Raw genomic sequence first — 23803 nt, forward strand, 5'->3', positions numbered from 1 at the left:
AGCGACGTGGCGAGACTGTCGAGCGCGTGGTTGTCGAGTCGCGCAGCGGGTACTGACAGGCGTTGCTGGTGGACGGCCTCGGCTGCCGGCGTCGAGACCGTCCTTTTGCACCCACCACACAAGTCACTGTTGAACCCTCTCCTTCACAGAACAGCACAGAGCGACTCGGCCCTACCAGTTCGAAATGATTAGCACGTGGATGCTTGGTCTTGACGGCGCGCCGACTCTCCCGAGACAAGCCCGCAGCTTGACCCAACGCGACGTGCGGTCGCCGTCTCACCTCAGCCCGTGAGGTCACCGCCTGTGTCTCGTCACGCGCTGGCACACCTCAGGAAGCGATTGCGAACAGAGGAAGCCGCCAACAGCACGAGGAAGCCGCCAGCAGCCCGAGACCGACGCGCCGACGCACCTGGTTTACTCAGTGGCGCCGGCGTACGTGCCAGCGAACGTCTTGCGAAAGTAAGTAGCCCATGCTGCATCCAAGTCGTAGGCTTGTTTACGATCGAGACCATACTCGTCATGACGCGACCCTGTTCGTGTCAGGCCATACTTGTCGCGACGTGAGACACCCTGGCCGAGTGTCAGACCATGAGACGCCCTGGTCGAGTGTCAGGCCATGAGTTTCTGCAGTAAGCTAGACTTTGGCGCGGGTCGCACGCGGTCGTTGTTAGTGCCGACCTTGCTGGTAACGCTGTGATCGAACCCCGAGGCCAATGTCAAGCGCGTGGTAAGAAGACGTCGCCTCGGTGCTGGTCAGTAGGCGACTGTCGTACAGGCATGGCTACGAGGCAAGGCGACAACTGTGAGTTGGTGATGTGCAGGATCGCAAAATCGCGGCTCGGCTGTCGCTGCCAAAGCGAGTGCTCGCTCGGCTAGGTGCCGTAGAGAACACCGATACACGCCCAGCACACGGCTACCTCGATCGACGCTAAAGCAGCTCGGCCCGCGGGTTGCTACCAACAGTGCGCCGCCGCGGCGGCCTCTGCAGCCACTGCCGAGTGGGGGAGTGGGGCGGGGGGCGGGAGTGGGGCGGCCCGACAGTGCACTTGTGCTGGGCGGATGTCTCCCGGTCCTCGGAGTGCTCGGCGACGTGCATGCAAGCGAGCAGCTCGCTCTGCGCTCCGGGGTGGGTTCCCAGACTGCACATGGGCCATTCCCGCGCAACCGTGCCAAGCCCACAGCCGAGTTCAGGCAAAGCCGCCGCCGTTATCAGTGGCGGGTGGAGGTCGCCGGACGGAACATGCCGCGGCTCCCCCTCCCCCCCGTCGTCGTCGACCACTCTCCACGCACGTCGCCCGCAAAGCCGCGCACCGCGTGTGGGGTTAGAGTGAGGATACGTGGAGACATGCCGCGATCACCGGAAGCCCCATGCTCTCCGCATTCGGCGCAGATCAGCAACAAAGGCGAAAGGGAACGACGACAGGGGTACGCCGCATAGTGGGTTTGGGATGAATGGAACATGACGAGCGAGCGGCGGGGCTCCGACGTGCATCGCGCACTGTCGGGGCGTGTACCGGTACGATTTCCGGTTGTTGGATGTGCGCTGGGAGGTGTTGTTGGCGACGAGCGAGGCAGCGAGCTCGACGTTGTGCCCAGCGTCGATCCCCTCGGCAGTCATTTTTTCATCATCGGTCAATTCGCTCGCTGCATCTGCTAATCCAAGGCCGCCGTCACACGACAAGAGTCGTGGTACTAACTGTGTTGCGTCCTCCAGCTCCACTGCAGCGGTACGACGCCGCCCCGCCGGTAATCGGTATGGCATGGCAGTGCTTCGGGATTGACCCACACTTGCATACATCCAGAGCAACGTACCCACGCACGCCGCACACGCACACTCGATGGATCTCACATGACGGGTGGCCGCAGGGCAAGGCGGAGAGTCTTACGTCGCTTAAACGCCGCCCTTGTTCCAGGGCGGAGAGTCGCCAAGCCCCTCTTTCGGTTGCCATCTTCCCGGAAAGGTGAATGGGTGTGGGCCGCCGCCGGGATGCTTGGGTAGAGCAGAGCAAGCACGCCAGCCCACACCCGCCGCTCTCACCGACACTAGCACCGAGGCCAACCGCCGACACCGCGCCGACACGCCGCTCACGCCCACCGCTAGCCCCGTCGCTCTTTTCGATAGCGCAAAAGACCGAAGCCACCAGGGGCCGGCGCAGAATGCCGGCCCCTCTGTCATGACGTAAATCATCCAATGAGATGAAGATTTTTTCTCTTTATGCAACCGTCGTCGTCGCCCGACCGACGACGTTGCCAACAAGGGGTTCCCTTCTCGAGCCCTTTGCGACATGCCGCCGCCGCCGCGTGCCCTGCCTGCCCGCAGCTCACGCGCGGCGCGGCGGGCGGTAGGGCGGTACCGAGCCGACAAAGAGGGACGAGTGTGGGGAAACGGAAGTACCTGTAGCCACTTGCAGCATCGGGTCTGGAATCCTTGTGCTTGGCTAGCCCGGTCGGGGCGGACCCTACGACCTGAACCGAGCTTGCCGCTCAGCTCAGCTCTGCTTGTTGCTGCTCGCTCGCTGCTGCCCGCTGCTGCGAGCTCCTGCCCCTGCCCCATGTGGGGCCGTGTCGCGCGCGCGACCCTGGGCCCAGCTGACACAGGGAAGGGAGGGGAGGCGAAACGATCAGGTCAGGTCGACCGATGCAGAGCAGAGCAGAGCAAGACCAGAGCGTCGACCGAGCGAGTCAAGGTTGATTGAAAAACTCGAGGGGTAACAGCAAAGAGCAAACAACCCCCACCCACACGAAACCCCACACTCACTCATCATGGCGACGACAGAGAAGGACCAGCTCCGGGACGTAGAGTACAGCGCCGGCGCCGAGCACTCGTCCGGCAAGGGCAACTCGTACGAGGTTGACGTCGGACCCGCCGCCGTCCACGACGCCGTGTTCGGTGATGTCGGAGAGGACGGCCCCAACTTCCGCGCCGTCGGCGTCCTCGGCTCGTTCATCCTCATGACCAAGGCAAACCTCGGTCTCGGCGTGCTCGCCCTCCCCTCCGTCTTTGGTGTCCTCGGCCTTGTCCCCGGTATCCTCCTCATCGTCCTCATTCAGACCATCATTGCATGTGAGTGGGGCGGGGCGCCCGTCGGGTGCTGTCCGAACGAACCTTCAACTGACGCGCACAGACTCCGCCACAGTCATTGGATCGTTCAAGCTCAACCACCCCGAGGTCTACTCGCTCGCCGACGCCGCCTTTGTCTTTGGCGGCCGCCCCGGCTGGTGGACCTTCTACGTTGTCTTCACTCTTTGTAAGTCGCTCGGCAGGGCCTTGCCCCAGCCCCCCCCCCCCGCCGCGCCCAAGCTAAGCGCCCAGTCATGGTCTTCATCATCGGTTCCGCCCTGGTTGGCGTGTCTACCTCGCTCAACGCCGTTTCCACCCACGGCACCTGCACCGCCGTCTTCATCGCCGTTGCCGCCATTGCCGGCTTCCTCCTCGGCTCCATCCGCACCCTCGGCAAGATCTCGTGGATCGGATGGGCCGGCATCGTGTCCATCATGGCTGCCATCATCACCCTTACCGTCGCCGTCGGCGTCCAGGACCGCCCGTCCGAGGCTCCCCCCGCTCCCGCTCCGTGGGACAAGGGCGTCCTGATCATCGCCCACCCCACGTTCGCCCAGGCCATGTCGGCCATCAACGGCATCGTCTTCTCGTACGGCGGTACCCCCATGTACTTTGGCATCGTGTCCGAGATGCGTGACCCCCGCCAGTTTGTCAAGCCCATGGTCCTCTCCATCTTCTTCCTGACTGCCGTCTACCTCATCATCGGCTCGACCGTCTACCACTTCTGCGGCCAGTACGTCGCCTCGCCTGCCCTCGGCTCGGCCGGTCCCCTCCTCAAGAAGGTCTGCTACGGCCTCGCCATCCCCGGTCTCCTCGCCTCGCTCACCATCTTCACTCACGTAAGTGGCTAGCGTCGCACGTCGCCTGTGGCACCCGTACTAACCGCCCCAGCTCTGCGGCAAGAACCTCTTTGTCCGCATCCTCCACGGCTCGCCCCACCTTAGCAAGTCGACCCCCACCCACTGGATCACCTGGCTCCTCTGCACCGCCGGCTCGGTCATTGTCGGCTACATCATTGCCTCTGCCATCCCCATCTTTGGCTCGCTCATCGGTTTCATCGGTGCCCTCATCTGCCCCAACGTCTGCATCGTGCCCTACGTCTTCATGTGGTTCCACGACAACTGGCGCATGGTCCCGGCCGACGAGCGCACGACGCGCACAAAGGTCATGGCCGGCCTCAACATCCTCCTCCTCACCATCGGTGCCTTCCTCACCGTGGCCGGCACGTACGGTGCCGTTGTCGACCTCATCAACACGACTGTTGATCAGAAGCCTTGGTCGTGCAACGACAACTCTGGCTCGGTCAAGTCGTCGTAATAGCATAGTAGTACGGAGGGGAAGAAGGTCGCGCGCAGCATAGGTTTAGCGCGCACAGCACCCTCACATCCATGCGTTTGTACCATAGGTCGCATTGCGAATGAATCTAGTGCCAGTGGGAGTGGGAGTGAGTGGGTGCGAGGCCTAGTGGCCAGTGCTGCGTTTCATGTCGCGGGCGGGGCTGCAAGCAGCTGTAACGCGGCCCCGGCCCCGGCGTCGGCGGCAACTTGCGACACGGCCCCAGCGCGGCGCGAGGCAGCGCCAGACCGAGGTAATCACGACATCCACGTCGTCGCCCCGGGAACTGCCCAGCCGGCAGCGAGCGGCGCCAGGATGGCCCCACACGCAGCTCCGCGTCGCCCGATTCCCCATTCCCCCATTTCCGGTGCGGGGTTGGGCGAGAATACAACTGGCCAGAGATACCGCTCTCCGCAGTCGGCCGGCCGGAGCTTGCGAGCAGGGTCGGCGTCGCCCACGGGGCTGCGTGGGGCGCAGCGGCGCAGCGGCGCGCAAGTGCACCGCGCCGCGCCGCCGGCTATGCTCCCCGAATGATGGCAGGCTTGGCTGGGCGCTGGTCGTCGTGGTGGTTGGTCGACGGCGAGGTGGGACAGTCGCCGCGGCCGCCGCCACACTCGCGCGCCACAGTGGGTCTGCCTCGGCTTCTGTCCTGCATATCGTCGCCGCTCTTTCCACCATTTGCTCTCGTGCTCGGCTCACGTCGACTGCATTGACGGCACCGCGGCGGAGCGGCCGCCGCCCGTGTTGCCGCCGGGCCGCGGCGGCGTGGCTGCACGGCGCGGCTAGCCGCCGACGATGGCGTCGAGTGTGAAATCGAGCGGCTGGCTGGCTCCTACCTCTTGCCCACACCTGCATCGTACAGTAGAATACAACAACAAGACTATACAACCACCCGCCCCTACGCCATCACCCCTACCCCGCCGCCCTCATACAGCGGCGGCGCACCGCCGCGTGCACACCCCCGCTCCTCCATAATGCGGCACCTGATGCCCTCGAGCAGCGCAACCCCATCCCCAATCCGCGCCTGCGCATCCGCGAGGTCCCGCTCCGCCGTCGCAATGGCCCCGGCGCACATATCCCGCATGAGCACGTTGTGCTGCACGAGCGCGCGGCAGAAGTGCTTCTTCTCCGAGTGGTTGCCGCTCCAGAACCCGCTGCGCGGGAGCTCGCCCTCGAAGCGCGGCAGCTGGGGCTGCACGCTCGCGGCGCGGTCGAGCAGGCCGCGCGCCTCGTGGTAATTGCGCTTTCCTTTGGCGTTGTGGTGCCCCCTGCGCGAGTTGCCGTTCTGGTCCGAGCCCGCCTTCTGCGCCTTGCGGAACTGGCGCGCCGCGCGCTCGGCGCACTCGAGCGCTTGCGTGAGCAGCGCGAGCACGTGCCGGTCTGTCTGGAGCGCGGCGTCGACCTGGAGTCAGCTGGCGTACCGGCAGCCGCACGCACCTCACCCGCGTGGAGCCGGGTCGCGTTGACCAGGCCCTCCTGCTCGTCTTCCTCGGGGTAGCCCGGCGTCGGGCCGTCAAACACGCGCGCGTACAGCGCCAGCAGCTGCTCGCGCAGCTCGCCGTGCCGCGCGCTCAGCTGCGCGAGCGTGTCGATCTCGTCGGTGAGCTGCGCGAGCCGCTCCTGCAGCCCCTTGATCGCGCCCTGCACCTCCTGCTGCTCGTTGAAGACCATCTCGTACTCGTTCTGCTCGGTCTGTATGCGGCGGGCGAGCGCCTCGCCGCCCGTGCCGGGGTTGCGGATCTTGGCAAAGAGCCGTGTGGTCGTCGACGTCTGCGACGCCTGCCACTGCTTGTACCGGTCTTTGCTGGGCGTCAGCGGGTGGGTACAGCACGGCGACTTACACTTGCGGATCGAGCTTTGCGAGCCGCGCCTGCTTCGCCGCGAGGTCGGCCCCCGCGCGCTTGTGCACGGCGCGCGCGGTGGCCAGGTCGCCCGGCGCGTACGCGAGCTCGCCGAGGGAACCGGTGAGCTCGCGGTGCTTGTCGAGGTTGGCCGCGATGGGGTCGGTGGGGGGGTGTGTGTGGGTGTTCATGTCTGGTCTGCCCATGGTGGGGTGTGGGGTGTGGGGTGCGCGGGGAAGGCGGCTTGGCGGCTGCTTAAGTATCAGTCGTCGTGCCGGCGGCGCTCGGCATGCTCGGCGGCGCTGTCGCTGTCCGTCGTCATGCGGTGTGCGACAAGCTTCAGCGAGCGCCGGATGCTGTGCGCGACGAGAAACGCTCTCGGCGCGGGCTCGGACTTCGTGCCAAGAAGAGTGAGCCAGCTGAAACAGGCACCGAGCCAGCGAGTGGCGGGTGCCACTTTCACCGGGCGTGCCGAGCCTGCCGAAGCGCTGCACAGCACTATGCATCCCACGACAAGCAGTATAAACGCCATCCTCAGCCAACACAGTTGTGGTGCGAGTTGGGTCCGCACGGCGGCGGCGGGGGGTGCGGCGTGCCAGCATTGCACGCGGGCACGACGGCGCTGCTCGACCCCCGAGGCAAGGCTCGAGAACCCGCCGCGCTCAGGTTCTGTTCGCCAGGTGGGCAGAACACGGTCGCGGCGAGTAACGATGACACGCTTAACTTCCCTGCCCCGACTTGCCTGCCTGCTCTTATCCGTCGATCAGGAGAACTCAGGATCCCAGCGTGGCGAGCCACTCCAACCACTCAACTCCCGTCAAGAGGTTGGCCTGGAACCACCGCTTTGTGTGCGTCTCGGGATGGCCGCCACGGCCACGACCTCGCACCCGTGCCAGCTTCGGTCGGTAGGACAGGCTTAGGGCTTCATATCCCTCGCCTGTCGACGACAGCCGCGGCTCCTCGCAACCCCTCCTCGCAACGCAGACCTCCTCGCAACTCGTGTATGTACAACCAAGACATGCGATATGCTACACTCTACAGGTCTACTTCTTTGCGCGTTTGCCCGCCCGCTCCCCTGCTCGCTCCCAATGCCCCTCTCCCTTCCCCTCGTCACCCGATTCAAACTGCCACTCGTCTGCTTCACCCGCCTCGCCCGCCTCACCCTCGCTACTGTCGTCGACAACAATAGGCGACGGGCCTCGTTTCCGCGTCGCCGCCCGCTGCTCGGCCTTGACCCGGCTGTTCTTCCGCTTGAGCTTGTCGGCCGCCTCGGCCCCGTCCTTTGCCTGGACGCGGCACACCTCGACGGGCACACCGACCGACTGCAGCACGTCTATCCACACCTGAATGTCAGCTCGAACCACACCTTTCACCCACCCTCTGCGTCTCAGAGAGCTGGTCGCCCGGCCCCTTGACTTCCACAAAGCGCACCTCCTTCTCATCGATATTCCACACGCTAGACGTCAGCCTCTTCCAAGCCGCACACCTACATGAGATCGGGCACTCCACTCATCCGGTGCCGGTACTCCTCAGAGAGCATCCGACATATGACACTCAACGCGCGGCCGCCGAGGCAGGTGACAATCTCCTCGAGTTCGCGAGCGCCAAAGTCCCAGTTGACACCGACTGCCCACGTCCCGCGCGGGCGTTCGCGCGAGTCGGCGTCGCGGAGCATGGCGAGGGCTGCGTCATTCGACTGCATTGCGTCCAGTCTGGCGTCGACGAGGTCGCGTCGTGCCCTGGCAAAGGTATCCTCGCCAAGATCCAGTGGAGCAGTTTGGTACCTCGTCTCAAACGCGCCGGGTAGCGGGTGGAACAGAACCGGCCACATCAGGAGAGTGAACAGAGTACTGAGGATGGAGCCCTCGGCGTGGAACCTGCAAGTCAGTGTCATCCTCTCAACAAAGTCATACCCTTGATATCCCTTGTCCTCCCACCACTCGAGCACCCAGCCCTCGACAGTGACCTCGCCCTCACGGCCAAGCCACACGCTCTTGCCGACTTGTTGCGCGGCCTTGGCCTTGTCCGCCTCATCATCCAGGCCAAGGCTCGGCTCACGTTCCCGTCCATTCTCGGCGGGCTGGGAGCGCGCTTGTCCGATATTCTGCTGCACGCGCGGTGCCACAACTGTTCGTATTAAACACTCTTGGAGCTCAGCGTACGAGATGTGGCACTCTTCAGGCGGCAGGCGAAGCTTCTTCTCTAGTCGGGTGAGGCGGCGTGAGAGTCCAGGCCGGTAGACTATTGTCAGCAATGACTACCACACACGACCCACTGATATGAGTATCGTCGTCCAGCAACGCGTCGATGCAAACCTGCGTTGCCTCTTCGAGCTTCTCAGTCTTCTTGTCGCCCTTGTTGTAGTGTGTCATGAGGACGAGGGCAAGGCGTTCATACCACGCGCCTCGCTTGCCTCGCCGCCAGCGCCGCTGAGCGAGAAGCGCCCGCAGCACCTCGCATTCGAGGTCGTACTCGTGTAGAATCCCCAGGGACTCGGCTCCCTGCCGTCAGCACTGTATCACGCCACGACCCACCTTGTACACGATCCTGGTGAGAACGTGGCCAGTCTTGAATCGATCGCCAGCGACGTGGGCGTGCTCCTCAGCCGCGTCCGGCGCGTGCCCACCTTCACCAGCCACCATCTCCTGCCACTGGGGCCAGATGGCCTCCCACAGCTTGCGCACCAGCTTGGCACCATCCGCTCGCGAGAGCGGCTGCTGCATCCCGTACCCGCCCCCTCGTCGCTGCTCAGCCCAGTTGTCGCCCAGTGTCTCGGATACGAGCACCTCTCGGAGAACAGCCCTCTCCCAGGCGATGAGCTCCTCGCGGTCCTTCCAGATGACCGAGCGTGTAGGTTCGCCATAGTCGGGGTAGCTGCGCTTGTTCGACGTGACGAGAATCGGGGGCAGCATGAGGGCTGGGGCCGATACTGATTGCGGCGGGGCGCGCGAGAAGATCAAGTTGACACGGGCGACGAGCGTGAACAGCGCTGGGTCGATCTGCACGACGTGCCCATCGACGTACGGCAACAGCTCGGCCAGGACCTTGTGCTCTGACGTGGTCGTGGCTGAGACGGTACGCTTGATGGCCCCGTTGGCCTTGCCCTTGCCCTTGCGGTCGAGCGGGGCGAGCCCCAGCGTCGTCTGCTTGCGCGCAACGTCCTTGAGCGCGCGCATGGTCGACTCGCGTGACACGAGCAGGTTCATGGGCACCTTGCGCGCCCTTGCGACGCGGCGCAGGTCATCGGCGGGGATGCACGACATGATGTCGTCGAGGGAGAGGCCGGATTCGTCGTGGGCGAGGGCTTCGATGGTATCTGGGGGTGGCGAGGGGTCGACCTGGGCCAAGGACGAAGTCGCCTGCATCGACCCAGAGGTCGAGGCGGTCTGGCTCAACCCAGAGCCGCTGCCCTCGCCCGCCGTCCGCTCCGACCACAGACTCACGCGGATCGCCTCCGCGAGGTCGGGGTCCGCGCGCTCCTCGTCCTCGCTGAGGCCGGTCGGCAGCTCGGCCCAAGGCCTGGCCGGATCCGCCGCCGCCACCGCCGCCTCTCCTCCTGCCGTCCCCTGCCCCGTCGCCTCCTCCTGCAGGTCGTCGGGATACTCGAGCGGGGCGCACAGTGCCTCGGCCGCGCGCTTGACGCCATCCTCGCCCAGCTCGGCCGAGTACGCCGGCACGATGTTCGCGAACGGGTGCACCTTGCGCGGGCGGCGCAGGAGCAGCCTCGTGAGGAGGTACAGCGGCTCGTACTGCATTCCGATGATGTGCCGTAGGATCCACAGCTCGCGCGGCGTGAAGAGGTACGGCTCGGACTCGAGCACGGTGCGCAGCATCTCGTCGAAGAGCTTGACGTACATCGACACCTGGGCTCAGCGTCGTCGGACAGTTCACTCACGCGTCCTCGAGAACCGCCTACATCTTCCTCGGGCGGCGACGGCGGCGCGGCCGCCGCCGGGCTCGGCGCCCACGACGACTCGTCGAGAATGTCGGGCGGCGGCGAGCTCATGCACTCTGCAGCCATGGTGCAGGGTGTAAAGGTCAGTCGCGTTGCGCGTGCGACATTGGCTTTTAGTCGGTGGGTGGGTGACGGTAGTGGTGGGTGGGCCGAGCAATTGCGGGGCCCGAAATGTTGACGCGACTTGAATAGTGGAGGGTGTCATTGGCGGGGATGGGGTCAGCCTGACATTTTCACCAGTGTCAGGCAGACACACCTCGAACCCTTCCGTCCGTCTGTCGCTGCGATCAACGACGAGTTGAACAATCTCCCGGCCAGCAACACATCCGTCTCGGCAACATGCTCCGCGCCTCTCGCCCCCTCTTCGCCGCTGCTAGGTAAGTGGCTCGGTGTGCATGCGGAGCGGAACCGCCCAGCTCGTTGCGTCGCCGAGCGCCAGCTCTGCTCGTCGCGACTCTGTCCCCATCTCGGCGTCGGCGTTGGCGTCCTCGTCGCTCGCGACCTCCACCCCACCCACGCCGACCGCATGCACCTGCCCTCTCCGCACCCCCAGCTCACACCGCAGCGCGCTCAAGGCCTCGACGGGCATTACCGGCGTCGCGGTCCACCCCAACCCCCTCCCCGCCCTGACCAAGGTCTACAACCAGACCTTGACAAGCCTCTCGGCCCTCCCCGCGACCTCGGTGTACCGCCAGGCTGCCGAGGCGCTGACAAAGCACCGCCTCGCGCTCGTCGAGCAGGCCAACGGCGACATTGCCGCGGCCGAGAAGGAGCTCGGCACCATCGCCGAGGTCGCCCTCCTCGAGGCCCAGTCCGAGCTCACCCTCTCGGGCCAGGTCGCCGAGTGGAAGGTGTAAGTGGTTGTGTGCGGGAGGAGGTCGCTGACAATGGCAGCTGGGAGCCCCTCGAGGAGAAGCCCCACCCCGACCAGTGGAGGTACTTTGACCCAACTGGCGACTCGCTCTAGCGGGACGAGAGTAGGACCGGAGTATTGTAGACGCACGCATGCAACAGCACAACAGGAGGGTGTGGGGGGGGGGGGGGAGGTGCTGCAAGAGGGCGTGGCCTGTGGTGCGGTGGCCCGCAATGTGCTCGTTCCGACCACCGCGCGTGTGCGTGTGGCGTGCGGCCGGCGCCTTGGACAGTAGTCGGGGCCCACGCCTGTCTGCCTCCTTGTCGGTGGCAGGGGCAAGCATGCCACGGGCAGCGGACGCCGCTCGGTGCTGAAGGCAAGCGGGCACGAACATGGGCACGACACGGCTGGCGTGGCGCGAGGCAGGGCGCAGGTCGTCAGCCCGCTCACTCGACGACCGACCGACGGACGACCGACTGACCGACTGACCGACTGACCGACTGCTGGCAGGCGTTGTGGTGCCGAGCCAGCGAGGCATCCCGCGCCGCGTGCGTGCGTGCCAGACGCGCACGTCGGCGACTCGCTGCTCGCTGCCTGAGCTGGGTGGCATGTCGGCGAGATGCTTTGCGACCGGCGGTATCTTACTGGAGTGTGCTGCATGTTCATAGTGTCGGCCGGCCGCGGGCGTACCGCGCACGAGGGCTGCAGCACGGTAGAACGATGCGCCGGCGACTAGCCCCCGCCACCTGGTCACTTGTACCACCATCCTCGTCGCGCAAACCAAGTCTGGCCAGGGCACGTGGGCCATGCCGCCTGCTTGGCCTGCTTGCTGTTTGTTATCGCAGCCACGGCCCGCTCCGCGCGCCGCTCCCCCGCCACGCCCTCCACGTGCAGCCCTCCTGCCTTCAGACACGGCTCGCCCTTGGCCCAGACCTCCCCTACTAGCACTGGCCTAGTGCCACATCGCCAGATTGCACCGATAACACCCTGCGCCAACGACGCCAAGCCACCGGCGCCCGCCGCCAGCGCCCACCACCAGATGAATGATATGCCATAGAAATCGATGATCTAAACAGGGCCTTGCGCGATGCAAGAGGATATGATGCAAGAATGACAACGCACAAGAGCGGGAGTGCGGCCCAGGTCTAATGCTACACCAGCATGTAGCTGAGTGTGGTGATGATGATAGTGTGGATGGGTTGTTTTGTGGCTACGCCTCATGCCGGCCCCTGTGATGCTGGTGGCGTCTTCTTCTTGGTCTTCTCAGAGAATTCCACATACGCATACCATGCGCCGCCGATGAGCGTGAGGAGGATGCCAATGCCGTTGGTGATCGAGATTTGCAGGTTGAACAGGACGACGGCCAATGCGATTGTAAGAACCTGCTTACAGCTGGGTTCGGTTAGTGCCGTTTTGGACTCCCCATCTCGACCAACTCACTTTGCAGACACAGTCATGGTCAGGGCGCCCGCCTTCTTGTTTGCGGTGAACGACACAATGTTGAGGCCACAGGCAATGATACCGTTGATGAGAAGGGCGACAGCCTTGGTCCTGGTCATCTGCGTCGCGCCGTACCGACGGACCCTCTCGAGCTCGCCAGTCCACCAGCCATAGAAGACACACTGAACAAACGCGAGCGGCGACATGCGCATCAAGAGGTCCAGAGGGTGAAGCTTGAGACGACCGCCTCCACCAGTCTGAATGAGGTTGGTAACGACCGTCTTGAGCGCCGCCAGCAGTGTGCCGAGGAGCGTGAGGATCAGGCCCATGGCAGTGAAGTAGTAGTCGCCATATGTCCTGACGGGATTAGCACGTTATCGCGTCTACGGCACAGCGCCGCTACTCACGCAAAGCCGACGCCCGCGACTACTGGCAACAAGCTGACAAGCTTGTTGATGCTAAACTTTTGGCGGAGGATGGCCGTCGAGATGAAGATGGTGAACAGTGGCGTCGCAGCTCGGACCACTTGATGGAACTGGGCGTCAGATCAACAAGAACCGGGTTACTCACTGGCACAGTGACTAATTGCAATGAGATGTTGCTAACAGCAATGTTGATGGTGTAAAGGACCGAGAAGGCCGCCAGGATGAGGTTCTCATGCTGGGTCAACCTTGCCGGTGTGAACGCGCCGCGCTCCAGCGCAATGTAGCAGCCAGCGCAGCCAGACAGCGCGTGGAGTCCGGTGAGGGTCTGCAACGTCAACCACCGACCACCGACCGAAGTGTCAACACTCACGTAGGGGAACGGGAACGAGACCAGGACAACCTTGTTGAACAGCGTCAAGCCCAGGTTGAAGAAGAAGTACATGCCGAGCCAGTAGGGCGTCGAGTTTGTAAACTTGTTGGCTTCGGCGGCTGCGGCTGCCTCGTATGCGGCCGACCCGTTGGCTCCAGACAGCGGAAGCTCGCCGGCGGGGTAGGCGCGGTTCCACGCCGCGCTCTCCTGGTAGTTGGGAGGCGGCTCCTTCTTGCCATCGATAGGAATGTACGGGTCGTCAGAGGGTGATGCCTTGGGCGGGGAGCCCGGGATAAAGCCCGTCTGTATCGTCGGTCTTGAGGGGTGGTGGGCACGTTCCCGGTACCCCTCGGGCTGGGCTAAGGCGATGGCCGATGCAGTGAAATCGCTCCGTGGGGGCGGGCCGATGGGCGGTCTTGGGGCGTAGCTGACCGACGCCGTCTTGCGGTGAGGAGGGGGATCAGACAGATCCACTGTGCCGTTCGGTCTCGATTGCGCTGCTGATGATGGGGGGCGGCTTACACCGCCGCCACCGCCGGCCACTGCCGCCGTCTTGGCATCTTGGCCGACAAAGGCTGACGGCTCGCCGTGGTGGCCATTGGCCGTCGTCATCTGCGAGACCAGGGGCGGCGAGAAGTGAGCCGGTGTGAGTGGGATGGGGCTCTCGGGTGGTGATACCGAGGCACTGTGTGTGGGCCGGTCTTCGGCAGCGCCAGACATGGAAATGGATAGGATGGAATCGGTCGCGTGTGACCGAGTTGCTGCGGACCGCTGGCCGTGTGGGGGTGGTTGCCTGCGCGAGAACAAGTCGAGGGCTGTTCAGACGCGGAGGTCGGTTGTGCTCGTGCACGAGGCGCCAGAAGATAGTGGGCGGGGTATGTGGCTGGGCCGACTGCGGCGTCGACGCGTTGCGCTCAGACCAGTGCGGGGTAGGTTGCTCTGGCGGCCGTGTGTTTGTTGGGAGAGAGTGTGTCGTGTTGATCAACCAACTCTGTATCGGTTGTCGTGGAGCACACCGAGTTGTAGCCTGTCAAGTCACACGTGCAGTTGATGGTGGGCTACTCGTCGAGACGCTTGAGGGAAGCGGATGATCCCGTCGAGTGGAGCCAACGGTCGTCGTTGTTCCAGCTGGCTGGCGTGTTGACAAGAGTCGAGAGATTGCAACGAGACGATGAGTATCGATGAGGGGAGGGGGGGAGATGATGCACTTGATTGATTGTCGCGGTTTGTCGTAGTCTAGTCGGTATGTGCTGTCGTTGCGTTCCGTTGCCGTTGCGTAGTAGTGTAGTGCTGCGGAGTGCGTACGCGTAGGGATCTTTGGTTGGTCACTTCTGCGGGCGGGCGGGCGGGTACTCCAAGGCCTAGCCAGCCTTAAATGCGCAGTCGACACCGGGCGGGGCGGGGCAGGCGGGCGATACAAAAACAAGACGAGGGCAATTCAAGGTCGCTAGACTGGCAGGCGCGAATGGATGTTGTTGTTGTCGTCGTGGACGTCGTTGGTCTATGTTCAAGAAGAGTAAGAAGAGAAGGAGAGAGACTACGGCAAGGCGTTGACTGGCCAAGTCGAGTTGGCCGAGGGAAGGGTTGAGTTGGGGGTGGTGGCTCTTGGCACGGCGTTGGACAATATCAAAGAGTGCGCCGCGGTGGTTTCATGACCCCACAACGGACACGGGAGGGGGATTACTGACAGGAATACGACCTGGCAAGCAGCAGCAGGCAGGCAGGCAGGAGCACGAGCAATAGGACGCCGCAGAGTCGAGGTACCGAGGTGCACGTCGAGCACGAGGACCGAGGCCGACAGGAACCATGTAGGTTTAAAGGGCTTGGCCTTTTGCGCAGCAACAGCAGCACCAGCCAGGAACACTTGCCGGCCCCGATACTCGCGACCTTGTCGACTGCCTGCCTGCGTGCACTGGGTGGCGCTCCCCTCCTCTTCCCCTTGTGCACAGTTGCCTACTGCGACAACAGGCAGGCTCCAACGCGAACGCCGCGTCGCCATCGTCAACCAACCACTGTGCACGGTCTATAACGACCATGCACCCAAGTGACGGGGGTTCCTGACCGTCGATTGTTGTCCGCTCATGCTCATGCAGTTTGTTGCCTCTTGTGCGCTCTCACGGTTCCTCGCCACGACGCCTCGACATTACGACGCCGACTGACGCGTGTCGAGTGCATATGTATAAGAGCGTCGTAGTACATAGTGGTACCGGAACCCAGATTCAAGCTCTAAATCGAATACTTGGTATAGTGTGTGCTTAATACAATAGTCCTGAGATACTGCTGCTGCTGCGGCGAGGTCACGGAGCTGACTAGCTGACGACACGGCACGGGTGACAGGCGTGCATCTCCGACACCCATCAGGGCAGTAGGGCGCACAATCAGGGCTCAGGGGCAAGGGGAAAAAGCCAAAGGGTGCGGCAATTGCAAGAGAAGCACGGCTGCAGGTCGAGAAGCAAATTCAGGGCACGCAGGTGACCAGAGGGGGCGTCGGGCGCAAAGCCGTGGCGCATGCTTGGCAAGACACGTCCCCGTCGAGCTCATTGTCCCTGAGGGCATGCTCCCAAGGGTGCGGGCTGACCCGCCTCATGCCGCTGATGGCTGCCACCATTCCGTCCAAGCAATTGGGACGGGGGACCAGGCGACTGGGCGACACGAACCACGACGCGCGTACGCATCTTTACACTTTTTGGCGACTACCCTTAGCATTGTGCCTGGGACTGAAATGCCATCCAAGTCTGAACAATCAACTCTTGCACTTGGGTCTTGTCGTCGACGACGCCGCCTGGCGTTTGGAATGCTCAGCGAGGCGTTCGAGGCGCTTCCGAGGCTTGTGGCGGCGTGAGAGAACCAACGGGCGCGCCTCAAGGCATTCGTCGGCCCAGAGCTTCTGTCTGGTGCCCCCCTCGCCCCCCACAGCCACCGTATGGCAAGCATCGCACGCACTGCGCGCACTGCGGCCGACCTGCCACCCAGCCATCCATCGGCATGTGATGTGTTCGCCGGACAGTGGTAGCTGGCATACACGTTCTTACTGCGACACTGCGGCTCCCGCAGCGCCGGCAGCAGCTGCGCGTGCTCCCGCTGCACAGACAATCAACGACTATTAAGCAGTTCACGCGAGCCATTAGGACAGGCATGAAGCCGGGCGTAACGGCATGCGGGAGGCATGGAATCGTCGTTGGGTGGTGCAGAGCAGTGGAGCGGCCGTGCCAAGAGCGCGCGCACCAGGGTGGATGGGTGGATGGCGCTCAGGTCGAATGAGACAGGTCGGGTCGCGGGTCGCGGATGTGGCCGATGGAAAGTGCCACGTGCGTATTGGGGTGTCCGTATAAACTCTAGTCACGGCAAATTCGGACATAATACTAACACCGAAACTGTGTCAAAGTGGGGGTTGGGATTAAGGTTTCCGGCCGAGCGACGAGTGGTGCGGACTTGGACGCTGGCAGGGGCCTGGCTGCCTGGCTGGGTCGCTGGCTGGCTGCTTGCGCACCAACGGCCAGCCGCCCACTGTACCACCCGCTCGCTCGCAGCGGCGCTGCTGGCTCCTCCCCTCCCCTCCCACTGGCGCTGCGTGCTGCCTACACCAGAATTGTCAGTCGTCTGGCTCTTCCATAACCCTCAAGGCAACTCCCTAAAAGTGCGTGCACGACGACGACAACACACACGACGACGACAGCGCTGACCATTTGCTCTTGCTCGCCCTCGCCCGCTCGTCAATCTACCCGTTGCCCCGAAACCGCTGCTCGCTGTCACTCGCCCGCTGCACACAAACCTTCAACTACAACAGATGTCGACCTTCTCGTCTACTCCCGTCGTCATTGACGGCAAGGGCCACCTCCTCGGTCGTCTTGCGTCGATCCTCGCCAAGCAGGTGCGTAGCGTCGAGGAACGGGCGGGAGTAGGAGCTGGGAGGAACTGGGACGGAAGTGGGACAAGCGGGAGACGAGGACCCAGAGTCGGAGGGGCTGCACGGCGAGCACGGGGTGGGTGCGCACGACGAGCGCGCACTCGCCGTGCTGCCTGTGTCGCCCCACGTCGTCTGCAGACCCAGCTCCACCGTCACACGTCCCAGTTGCGAGATTTAAGATTTTGGAGGATCACTCGGAGGACCACCGCTGACCATGCCTCCTCTTACTCGACTCGCTTTACCTCGCGCTTTCGCCCACCGTCACGCCCGCCCAACAGATCCTCTCGGGCCAGAAGGTCTCGGTTGTCCGCTGCGAGGAGATCAACGTCTCGGGCTCGTTCTTCCGCAACAAGCTCAAGTACCACGCTTACCTCCACAGTGAGTGGGACGGCAGCGAGGCCGAACGCAACGCTAACACTCCGCAGAGCGCCACATTGTCAACCCCAAGAAGTCGGGTCCCTTCCACCACCGCGCTCCTTCCCGCATCCTCTACAAGGCTGTCCGCGGCATGGTTCCCCACAAGACCCCCCGTGGTGCCGCCGCCCTCCGCCGCCTTGAGCTCTTCGAGGGTGTCCCCCCCGCGCAGGACAAGGTCAAGAAGGTTGTTGTCCCCGCCGCCCTCCGCGTCCTCCGCCTCAAGCCCGGCCGCAAGTACGCCACGCTCAAGCGCATCTCTCACGAGGTCGGCTGGGGCTACAAGGACGTTGTCGACCGCCTCGAGGAGAAGAGGAAGGTCAAGGGCCAGGCCTACTTTGAGCGCCAGCAGGCCGCTCGCAAGCTCCACGCCAAGGCCGCCGCCTCGGTCCCCGAGAACGCTCTCCTTGCCAAGTTTGGCTACTAAGCGCGCACTGCGTTTAGATGGGGACGGGCTACTGCGGGAGCGACGATGTTGGGATACCGGTATTGGGTTACCATGCACTGAGATTTAAAAACTGGCTGGTGCGCGGTAGTTGGTATTCTGACGATGTACTTTTGCTATCACCGAGCGGTCGCGCGCAGCGCGAGCGCGAGGGGGTTGGGGCCCGGTAGGCAGCGCGAGCAATGAGGCGGTGAGAGCGCACGAGGGAGCGGGAGGGACTAGGTTGAGCTTGAGACTGCGCGTGTGCGCGTGTGCGCGTGAGACTGGGCGTGTCGGCGCCGCTGCACTATCGTTATCTCGTGCATGTCAGTGGCCGTGGCCGTGGTCGTGTGGCGGATGGCAGAGGGAGAGGGGCCAGCGCCACGCGAGCAGCGGTGTGGCAATGTTGCCGATCAGTCAGACACGGGGTGTCATGCGGCGTCGACCGAGGTGGGGTCCCGGGTATTGGCCTGCGCCGGCGACAACCACCTTGTTGACGCCGAGTTGTCTCGGCGTCTCAACCTCTCTCTCTCCACCACACCATGCTGGAATACATCTACGTGACGCGCCACGGCTTCCGGTACGCCCCTTCCCCCTGCCGCGCTGACACCAGGACGAACTGGACCAACTCTGGGCTCATCAAGGGCCCGACGGGCGTGATCCGCGACTTTCCCGTATGCCCTCGGCGCCGAGCAAGCTGACGCCAAGTTAACAGTGTACGGGCACACGCAGGCGGCGGCGCTGGGCGGCTTCCTCTCCTCCCCCGAGCAGCTGGCGCCGCACCCCGTCCCCGAGCGCGTCGTCTCAAGCCCCTTCATACGCTGCGTGCACACTGCCGCGCCGGCCGCGGCTGCGCTCGGCACGCCGATCGGGGTGGAGCACGGCGTGATGGAGTACTACGGCACGACGCCGGCCGGGACCGGCCTGCACCCCCGCCCCGCGGCCAATGGGGCGGCCGACCTCGAGGCGTACGTCCCCCCCGGCGCCTTGGACACGGGGTACACGTCCACGCTGTACCCCTCGCGCCATGGCGAGCGCGTGCGCGACCTGCACGCGCGCGCCGCGCTGTGGGCCGACGCGTTTGTCGGGCGTATGGAGGCGGAGGGTGTGCGGAGTGTCGCGGTGGTGTCGCACGCCGCGGTGGTGATTGCGCTCGGGCGCGTGGTGCGTATGCGCGCAGGCCGAGGGCCGTGCCGCCCGCTGACGCCGCAGCTCACGGGCGACGACAGCCTGCAAGTGTCGGCCGCGTGCGCCGCGACGTCCCTCTACCGCCGCCGGCCCGGCACCCTCGGCCGCGCGGGCGACTGGGAAAGAGTGTACGACGGGCGCGCAGACTACCTGCCCAACGGGGCCGAGCGCGACTGGAGCTGGGAGCAGGTGGGGATCGAGACGCTCGACGACGGCGACGCGGTGTGGGTGAGTGGCAGAACAGCGCGGGGAGAGGCCACTGACACACCCGCGGGACGACGGAGACATGCTCCCCTACTCCCCCGCCGACGAGCTCCCCGTCGGCCTCGCGCCCGGCATGGAGCGCTTCCTCGCTGGTCCGGCCGTCGTGTACGACCCGCCCAAGGAGGCGGCGGTGCGCCGGCCGGCCGTGTCGCGGCTGTAGGACGCTGCCGTGGGCTGTAGCTAGATTGCATCGCATGTAGTGTGTTGTCATGGGAGGTTGGGACAGCGGCGCGAGCTGGGCCAGTGGCACCTCTGCCTGCCACCTTCGGCGTTGACTGCAGCAGCTCTGCTTTCGCCCAGCTGCACTTCGCCCGCTGCACTTCGCCCGCTGCACTTCGCCCAGCTACACTCGTCAACCAGCCCACGACGACCACGACCACGACCAACTCATCGCTCTCAGCGACGCGCCGGCACCCACCCGTCAGTACTCCCCGCCCGCGTCAGTCTCTTCACCATCCACCCCCATCCACCTCCCCCCACCCCCGCCTTATGCCTGCAGCGTACTGCATTTTGTCGCTGTACAAATCACAGCCACCGGTCCACGCCCGACCCATGCCAGATGAAAACCAGTGTCATACATCCCCCACCCGTAGTCTAGAGAGAGGTGCTTAAGCCTCCTCGGTGCGGAGCTTGGCGGCGGCGTTGGTGATCTTGACGCCGAGGATCTTGGCGCGCTGGACAATCTCGATGCGCTTCTTCGACGAGACGGCGTGGCCAATGGCGGCGGCGTACTTGCCAGAGTGCATCAGGAGGAGCTCGAGGTCGTTGACGTTCTGGACAAGGATCTCCTTGTGGCCCGAGGGGAGGAGGTGGCGCGTCTTGTAGTTGGAGCCGTAACCGATCTTGGGCATGGGGGTCTGGCCCTTGAAGCGACGACGAACCTGGGGGGGTTAGTTGGGCTCGGTTTGGGGGTGGGGTGTGGGCCGTGGGCAGTGGTCGGAGGTCGGTGACGGGTCGAGGTGCCGCGGGCGTTGGGTGGAAAAGCTGCACGCGAGTGGGCGACGACGGCGGCGATCACGACGACAGCACGACGCCGCGTGCGTGCGCGCTCCCGCATGCCTGCCATCCCACCACGCGCGCGCGCTCGCCCACCCCCTCAACCCCGTCGCCCGACCAGTCCTCCAACCACGCCCACGCCCAGCCAAATCAACGCACGCGGTTGTCGATACCCTTGGGCTTCCTCCACGACTCCTTGACGGAGTGGTAGCGGTCCGACTGGTGGCGCTTGAAGACCTTGGTGCGCTTCTTGACAATGGGGATGTGGGACGGCATCGTGACTGTGTGTGTCGAGGCAGGAGTGGGATGAAGAATTTATGGTCGAGGGGGAGCAGCGAGGGCAGCGAGAATTTCGGGACGGCGCGAGTGTAGAGCAAAGGCGAGGGGGCACGCTGTCAGCACTACGTTCTGTGGTCTTGCTCGTCGCTGTCGCTGTCGCGGTCGACGGTCGTGCTCACCTGTCTGGTCTTGACGGTTAGTTAGAACACAGTGCGCCGCTTGACAGTTTCGTCGACGACGGCAGCGGCAGCAGCAGAGCAGCGAGCGTGCAGCAGCACGTCCTCGCCCAGGCTGCCCTCACCCCAGCCTACACTCGACGGGATCAAATCTCAAAAGTGTGGCCGGGGTTTCGGCGCTTTGTGGCTTTCCCGCGAGCGTGGCACTGAATGCATGACGGAACCAAAATTTCTATGACGGAGCCCCGGATCCTCAATGCTATCGGAGCGCCCAGCTGGGCCGTCAGCGACCATACCGCACGCCGCACGCACGACTTGACAGTGAACAGCTCGTTCGGGAGGCCCTGCTGCACCTCGTCCTTGACGACCTGGAGGCCGGCCTCCTCAAACACCTCGAGCCACTTGCCGTTGGATCTGCAGTCATCAGCGGGCCGAGCGGGCGCCCAGTGCCACACCACCCACCTCGTCAGGCTCGAGTCCTCCTCGTCGAGGAACTCGTTGCCCTTGCCGTCCGGCCCGTCCTCGCAGCAGTTCTCCTTGACGATGATGAGCGGCGCGCCGTAGCGGCTGTCGGCGGCGGCGTCGCTGACGCGCAGCGACGCCTTGGCACGGCGCAGGAACGCGACGAGGTCGGCGTGCGTCAGGTGGCCTGCGTGTCAGCTGGCCCCACATCGTCAAGCTTACCCAAGCACCACTGGCACCAGACACTACGTCGTCAGCACGGCACCCCACACCTCCACTCACACATCGTACTGCACCGCCGTCTCGGCGTCGCCAAACGCCCCGTCGTCGCCGACGCGCGCCTCGCCCACGACGCTGTGCTGCTCGACCCCGCGCGCAGGGTACGCGGGGTTGAGGTGCTGCAGCCCGGCGCGGGTGAACCACACGCGCTTACCGCGGCCCTTGTTGAACTCGGCGATGCGGCGCGCGTTCTCCTTGGCCTCGTCCTCGTCGCGGATGCGCCCGCCGGCGCGGGGCAGCTCGCGCCACTCGCCGGCCGAGGCCGCGCGCTCGGCCTCGTCGAGAAAGTGCTTGACGGGCTCGGCGAGCACCACGTCGTCAAAGAGCGGGAGCAGCACCTTGTTGCTCACGCGCCCGATGCCCGCGCCGACGTCGAGCGCCGTGAGGCGGTACGCTGGGCGCGGGGGCGGGCTCGGGGTCAGCGGCGAGTCGAACGTCTGCAGCTGGGGGAGGAGGGAGAGGAGGAAGAGGCGGGAGGACAGCTGGTCGATGTGCGGGACGGGCTGGGGGTGTCAGTTGGCGGTCGGTCCAGACAGCCCCCGCCCAGCACCTACCCCGTGGCCGAACCCGCCGAGCACACCGTCGACGCTCGCCTCAATCGCGTCCCAGTACTTGACGCCCTTTGCAAAGTCTGGCCCGGCGGGGCCCTTGCGCAGCGCCGAGCCGACGTTGGGGCGGGCGCGTTTCGACGCGTGCTGTGGGGCAGGGCACGGGTGGGGCGGTAGGTTGGAGGGGCGGGTGTCGGCGTGGTTGGGAAGGCGCGGCGTGCGTGGAGAGAGCAGCAGCGGGTCAGAGCGCGGTCAAGCGTCAGCACTGTGCGCGGTGGTGCCCGGCGGAGCGCGGCGTGTCCGCCCGGCTCACCTCGCTGTCGTCGGACTGCGGTCAGCGTCGCACACACGCCGCGCTCACCATTGCGTTAGTCTGTTGGTTTGAGAGAGGTCCCGAGTTGGAGCGCGTCAACAAATGTTCGTCGGACCACCTCCACAAGTCGGGAGGGTCACGTGAGTGTGCAGGCTGCAGGTGTGCGGGCTGACACGCCCAGCCGTAGATGTCGTGTTCATGTGCGGCTGCGGCTGTGTGCAGGTGAGACGCGAGACGCGAGACAGAAGCCATTACGCCAGACGCATACGTTGAGAGCTGCTGCTCGCGCTGCCCGCTACAGTGTGCATCGATTCATCGCCTCGTCGCCGCGTTGCTGCGCCCGCCACACGACCCCTGCCCATCCTCCAGGTCGTCGCACGCCGCACACCGCACGCCGTTCTTCAGCCCCTCCTCCAGTGCAACGCAAGACGTCAGTCAACCCAGTCCCCAGTGCCCGCTCCAACCCCAACCTTCCCTCCCCCAACATTTGCCTGCAGCCAATTCATCTGGTGGAAGAACAAGCCTGTGGGCGAGGTTCACGACTCCTATCCGTCCCAGCCCGCGCACCACCTCCCTCCTCCCGCAACGCGCTATGTATCCGGTTTTCATTTTCTTGCGATCACGAGTCGGGTTCACTTTGAGCTTTGGTTGTTGGTTGGCGGCGCCCGGTCAGGCCGGTAGCGCGAGTCGTTTACCTGCGCGCGTCAGTTGCTGGTCGTGTGATAAGTGCAAACAACTCACTTGGAACGAGCCCTCATCTTTCTCCTCTTGCGACGGAGCTTACGCATACGCTTCTTGCGCCACTTGTCACGCATCCTGGGTGGGTTAGTCTTGTTCTGGCGGTTGGAAAAGAGCTCGGCGGGTTGGGGTGGCCGGCGTGAAAAGTCGGAGGAACAAGTCGTGAGCGACGCCGCGAACGTCGCCGCTGTCGCCGACCCGCGCTCCCGACGACCGTCTTACCGTTCCCCTGCCTGCCGAGCTCGGAGCCAAAGCCCACTCACTTGTTGGTTTTCTGACGGTGGCTGCCGAAGCATGAGATGATGTCCAACTCTGAGATGGACAGTGGAGCCGCGGGGGGTAGGCCAGAGCCAGAACGTCGGCGGCGGGGCCAATTAGTTTCGGGGCAAGGCTAACGCCGGTGTGGCAAATCCAACGTTGGGTGGGTGGGGCGAGGCGAGGGGCGAGCTTCGCACCTCCGTGGCACTGACGTCCGTGGCAATGCATCATGACGCATGGCGCGGATAGGTGATCTGTGTCCAGTGCATGCATGGCT

General features: G+C 64.6%; 8 protein-coding genes across 8 annotated transcripts; 4 read left to right on the forward strand and 4 right to left on the reverse strand.

The window, feature by feature from the left end:
• Positions 1 to 2763: 2763 nt before the first annotated feature.
• Positions 2764 to 4378, forward strand: Q8F55_005689 (uncharacterized protein; the record flags this gene model as incomplete). The annotated part of the gene is made up of 4 exons (XM_069354177.1): positions 2764 to 3064; positions 3126 to 3248; positions 3314 to 3900; positions 3953 to 4378. The coding sequence occupies 4 exons, from the start codon at positions 2764 to 2766 to the stop codon at positions 4376 to 4378; spliced, it is 1437 nt and encodes a 478-aa protein (XP_069208819.1).
• A 916-nt stretch (positions 4379 to 5294) lies between these two features.
• Positions 5295 to 6443, reverse strand: Q8F55_005690 (uncharacterized protein; the record flags this gene model as incomplete). The annotated part of the gene is made up of 3 exons (XM_069354178.1): positions 5295 to 5798; positions 5834 to 6200; positions 6238 to 6443. The coding sequence occupies 3 exons, from the start codon at positions 6441 to 6443 to the stop codon at positions 5295 to 5297; spliced, it is 1077 nt and encodes a 358-aa protein (XP_069208820.1).
• Positions 6444 to 7280: 837 nt separating this feature from the next.
• Positions 7281 to 10258, reverse strand: Q8F55_005691 (uncharacterized protein; the record flags this gene model as incomplete). Its single annotated transcript, XM_069354179.1, has 7 exons — positions 7281 to 7580; positions 7615 to 7693; positions 7728 to 8114; positions 8151 to 8478; positions 8513 to 8738; positions 8772 to 10100; positions 10133 to 10258. 7 exons carry the CDS (start codon positions 10256 to 10258, stop codon positions 7281 to 7283), a joined length of 2775 nt encoding a protein of 924 aa, XP_069208821.1.
• Positions 10259 to 10531: 273 nt separating this feature from the next.
• Q8F55_005692 (uncharacterized protein) lies at positions 10532 to 11159 on the forward strand (the record flags this gene model as incomplete). The annotated part of the gene is made up of 3 exons (XM_069354180.1): positions 10532 to 10569; positions 10758 to 11045; positions 11087 to 11159. The coding sequence occupies 3 exons, from the start codon at positions 10532 to 10534 to the stop codon at positions 11157 to 11159; spliced, it is 399 nt and encodes a 132-aa protein (XP_069208822.1).
• A 1103-nt stretch (positions 11160 to 12262) lies between these two features.
• Q8F55_005693 (uncharacterized protein) lies at positions 12263 to 13892 on the reverse strand (the record flags this gene model as incomplete). The annotated part of the gene is made up of 5 exons (XM_069354181.1): positions 12263 to 12437; positions 12486 to 12842; positions 12893 to 13020; positions 13056 to 13235; positions 13281 to 13892. 5 exons carry the CDS (start codon positions 13890 to 13892, stop codon positions 12263 to 12265), a joined length of 1452 nt encoding a protein of 483 aa, XP_069208823.1.
• Positions 13893 to 17067: 3175 nt separating this feature from the next.
• Positions 17068 to 18028, forward strand: RPL16A (60S ribosomal protein uL13; the record flags this gene model as incomplete). Its single annotated transcript, XM_069354182.1, has 3 exons — positions 17068 to 17151; positions 17466 to 17565; positions 17613 to 18028. The coding sequence occupies 3 exons, from the start codon at positions 17068 to 17070 to the stop codon at positions 18026 to 18028; spliced, it is 600 nt and encodes a 199-aa protein (XP_069208824.1).
• Positions 18029 to 18567: 539 nt separating this feature from the next.
• On the forward strand, positions 18568 to 19637 carry TFC7_2 (C6 zinc cluster transcription factor-like protein; the record flags this gene model as incomplete). Its single annotated transcript, XM_069354183.1, has 5 exons — positions 18568 to 18605; positions 18639 to 18699; positions 18734 to 19189; positions 19238 to 19441; positions 19527 to 19637. The coding sequence occupies 5 exons, from the start codon at positions 18568 to 18570 to the stop codon at positions 19635 to 19637; spliced, it is 870 nt and encodes a 289-aa protein (XP_069208825.1).
• Positions 19638 to 20085: 448 nt separating this feature from the next.
• Q8F55_005696 (uncharacterized protein) lies at positions 20086 to 23036 on the reverse strand (the record flags this gene model as incomplete). Its single annotated transcript, XM_069354184.1, has 11 exons — positions 20086 to 20358; positions 20633 to 20754; positions 20932 to 20940; positions 21168 to 21187; positions 21241 to 21342; positions 21391 to 21577; positions 21613 to 21635; positions 21673 to 22172; positions 22224 to 22364; positions 22531 to 22545; positions 23016 to 23036. 11 exons carry the CDS (start codon positions 23034 to 23036, stop codon positions 20086 to 20088), a joined length of 1413 nt encoding a protein of 470 aa, XP_069208826.1.
• Between the last annotated feature and the right edge of the window lie 767 nt (positions 23037 to 23803).

Source organism: Vanrija albida, assembly GCF_041260175.1.
Source record: "Vanrija albida strain AlHP1 chromosome Unknown contig_4, whole genome shotgun sequence".
Classification (NCBI taxonomy): Eukaryota; Fungi; Basidiomycota; class Tremellomycetes; order Trichosporonales; family Trichosporonaceae; genus Vanrija; species Vanrija albida.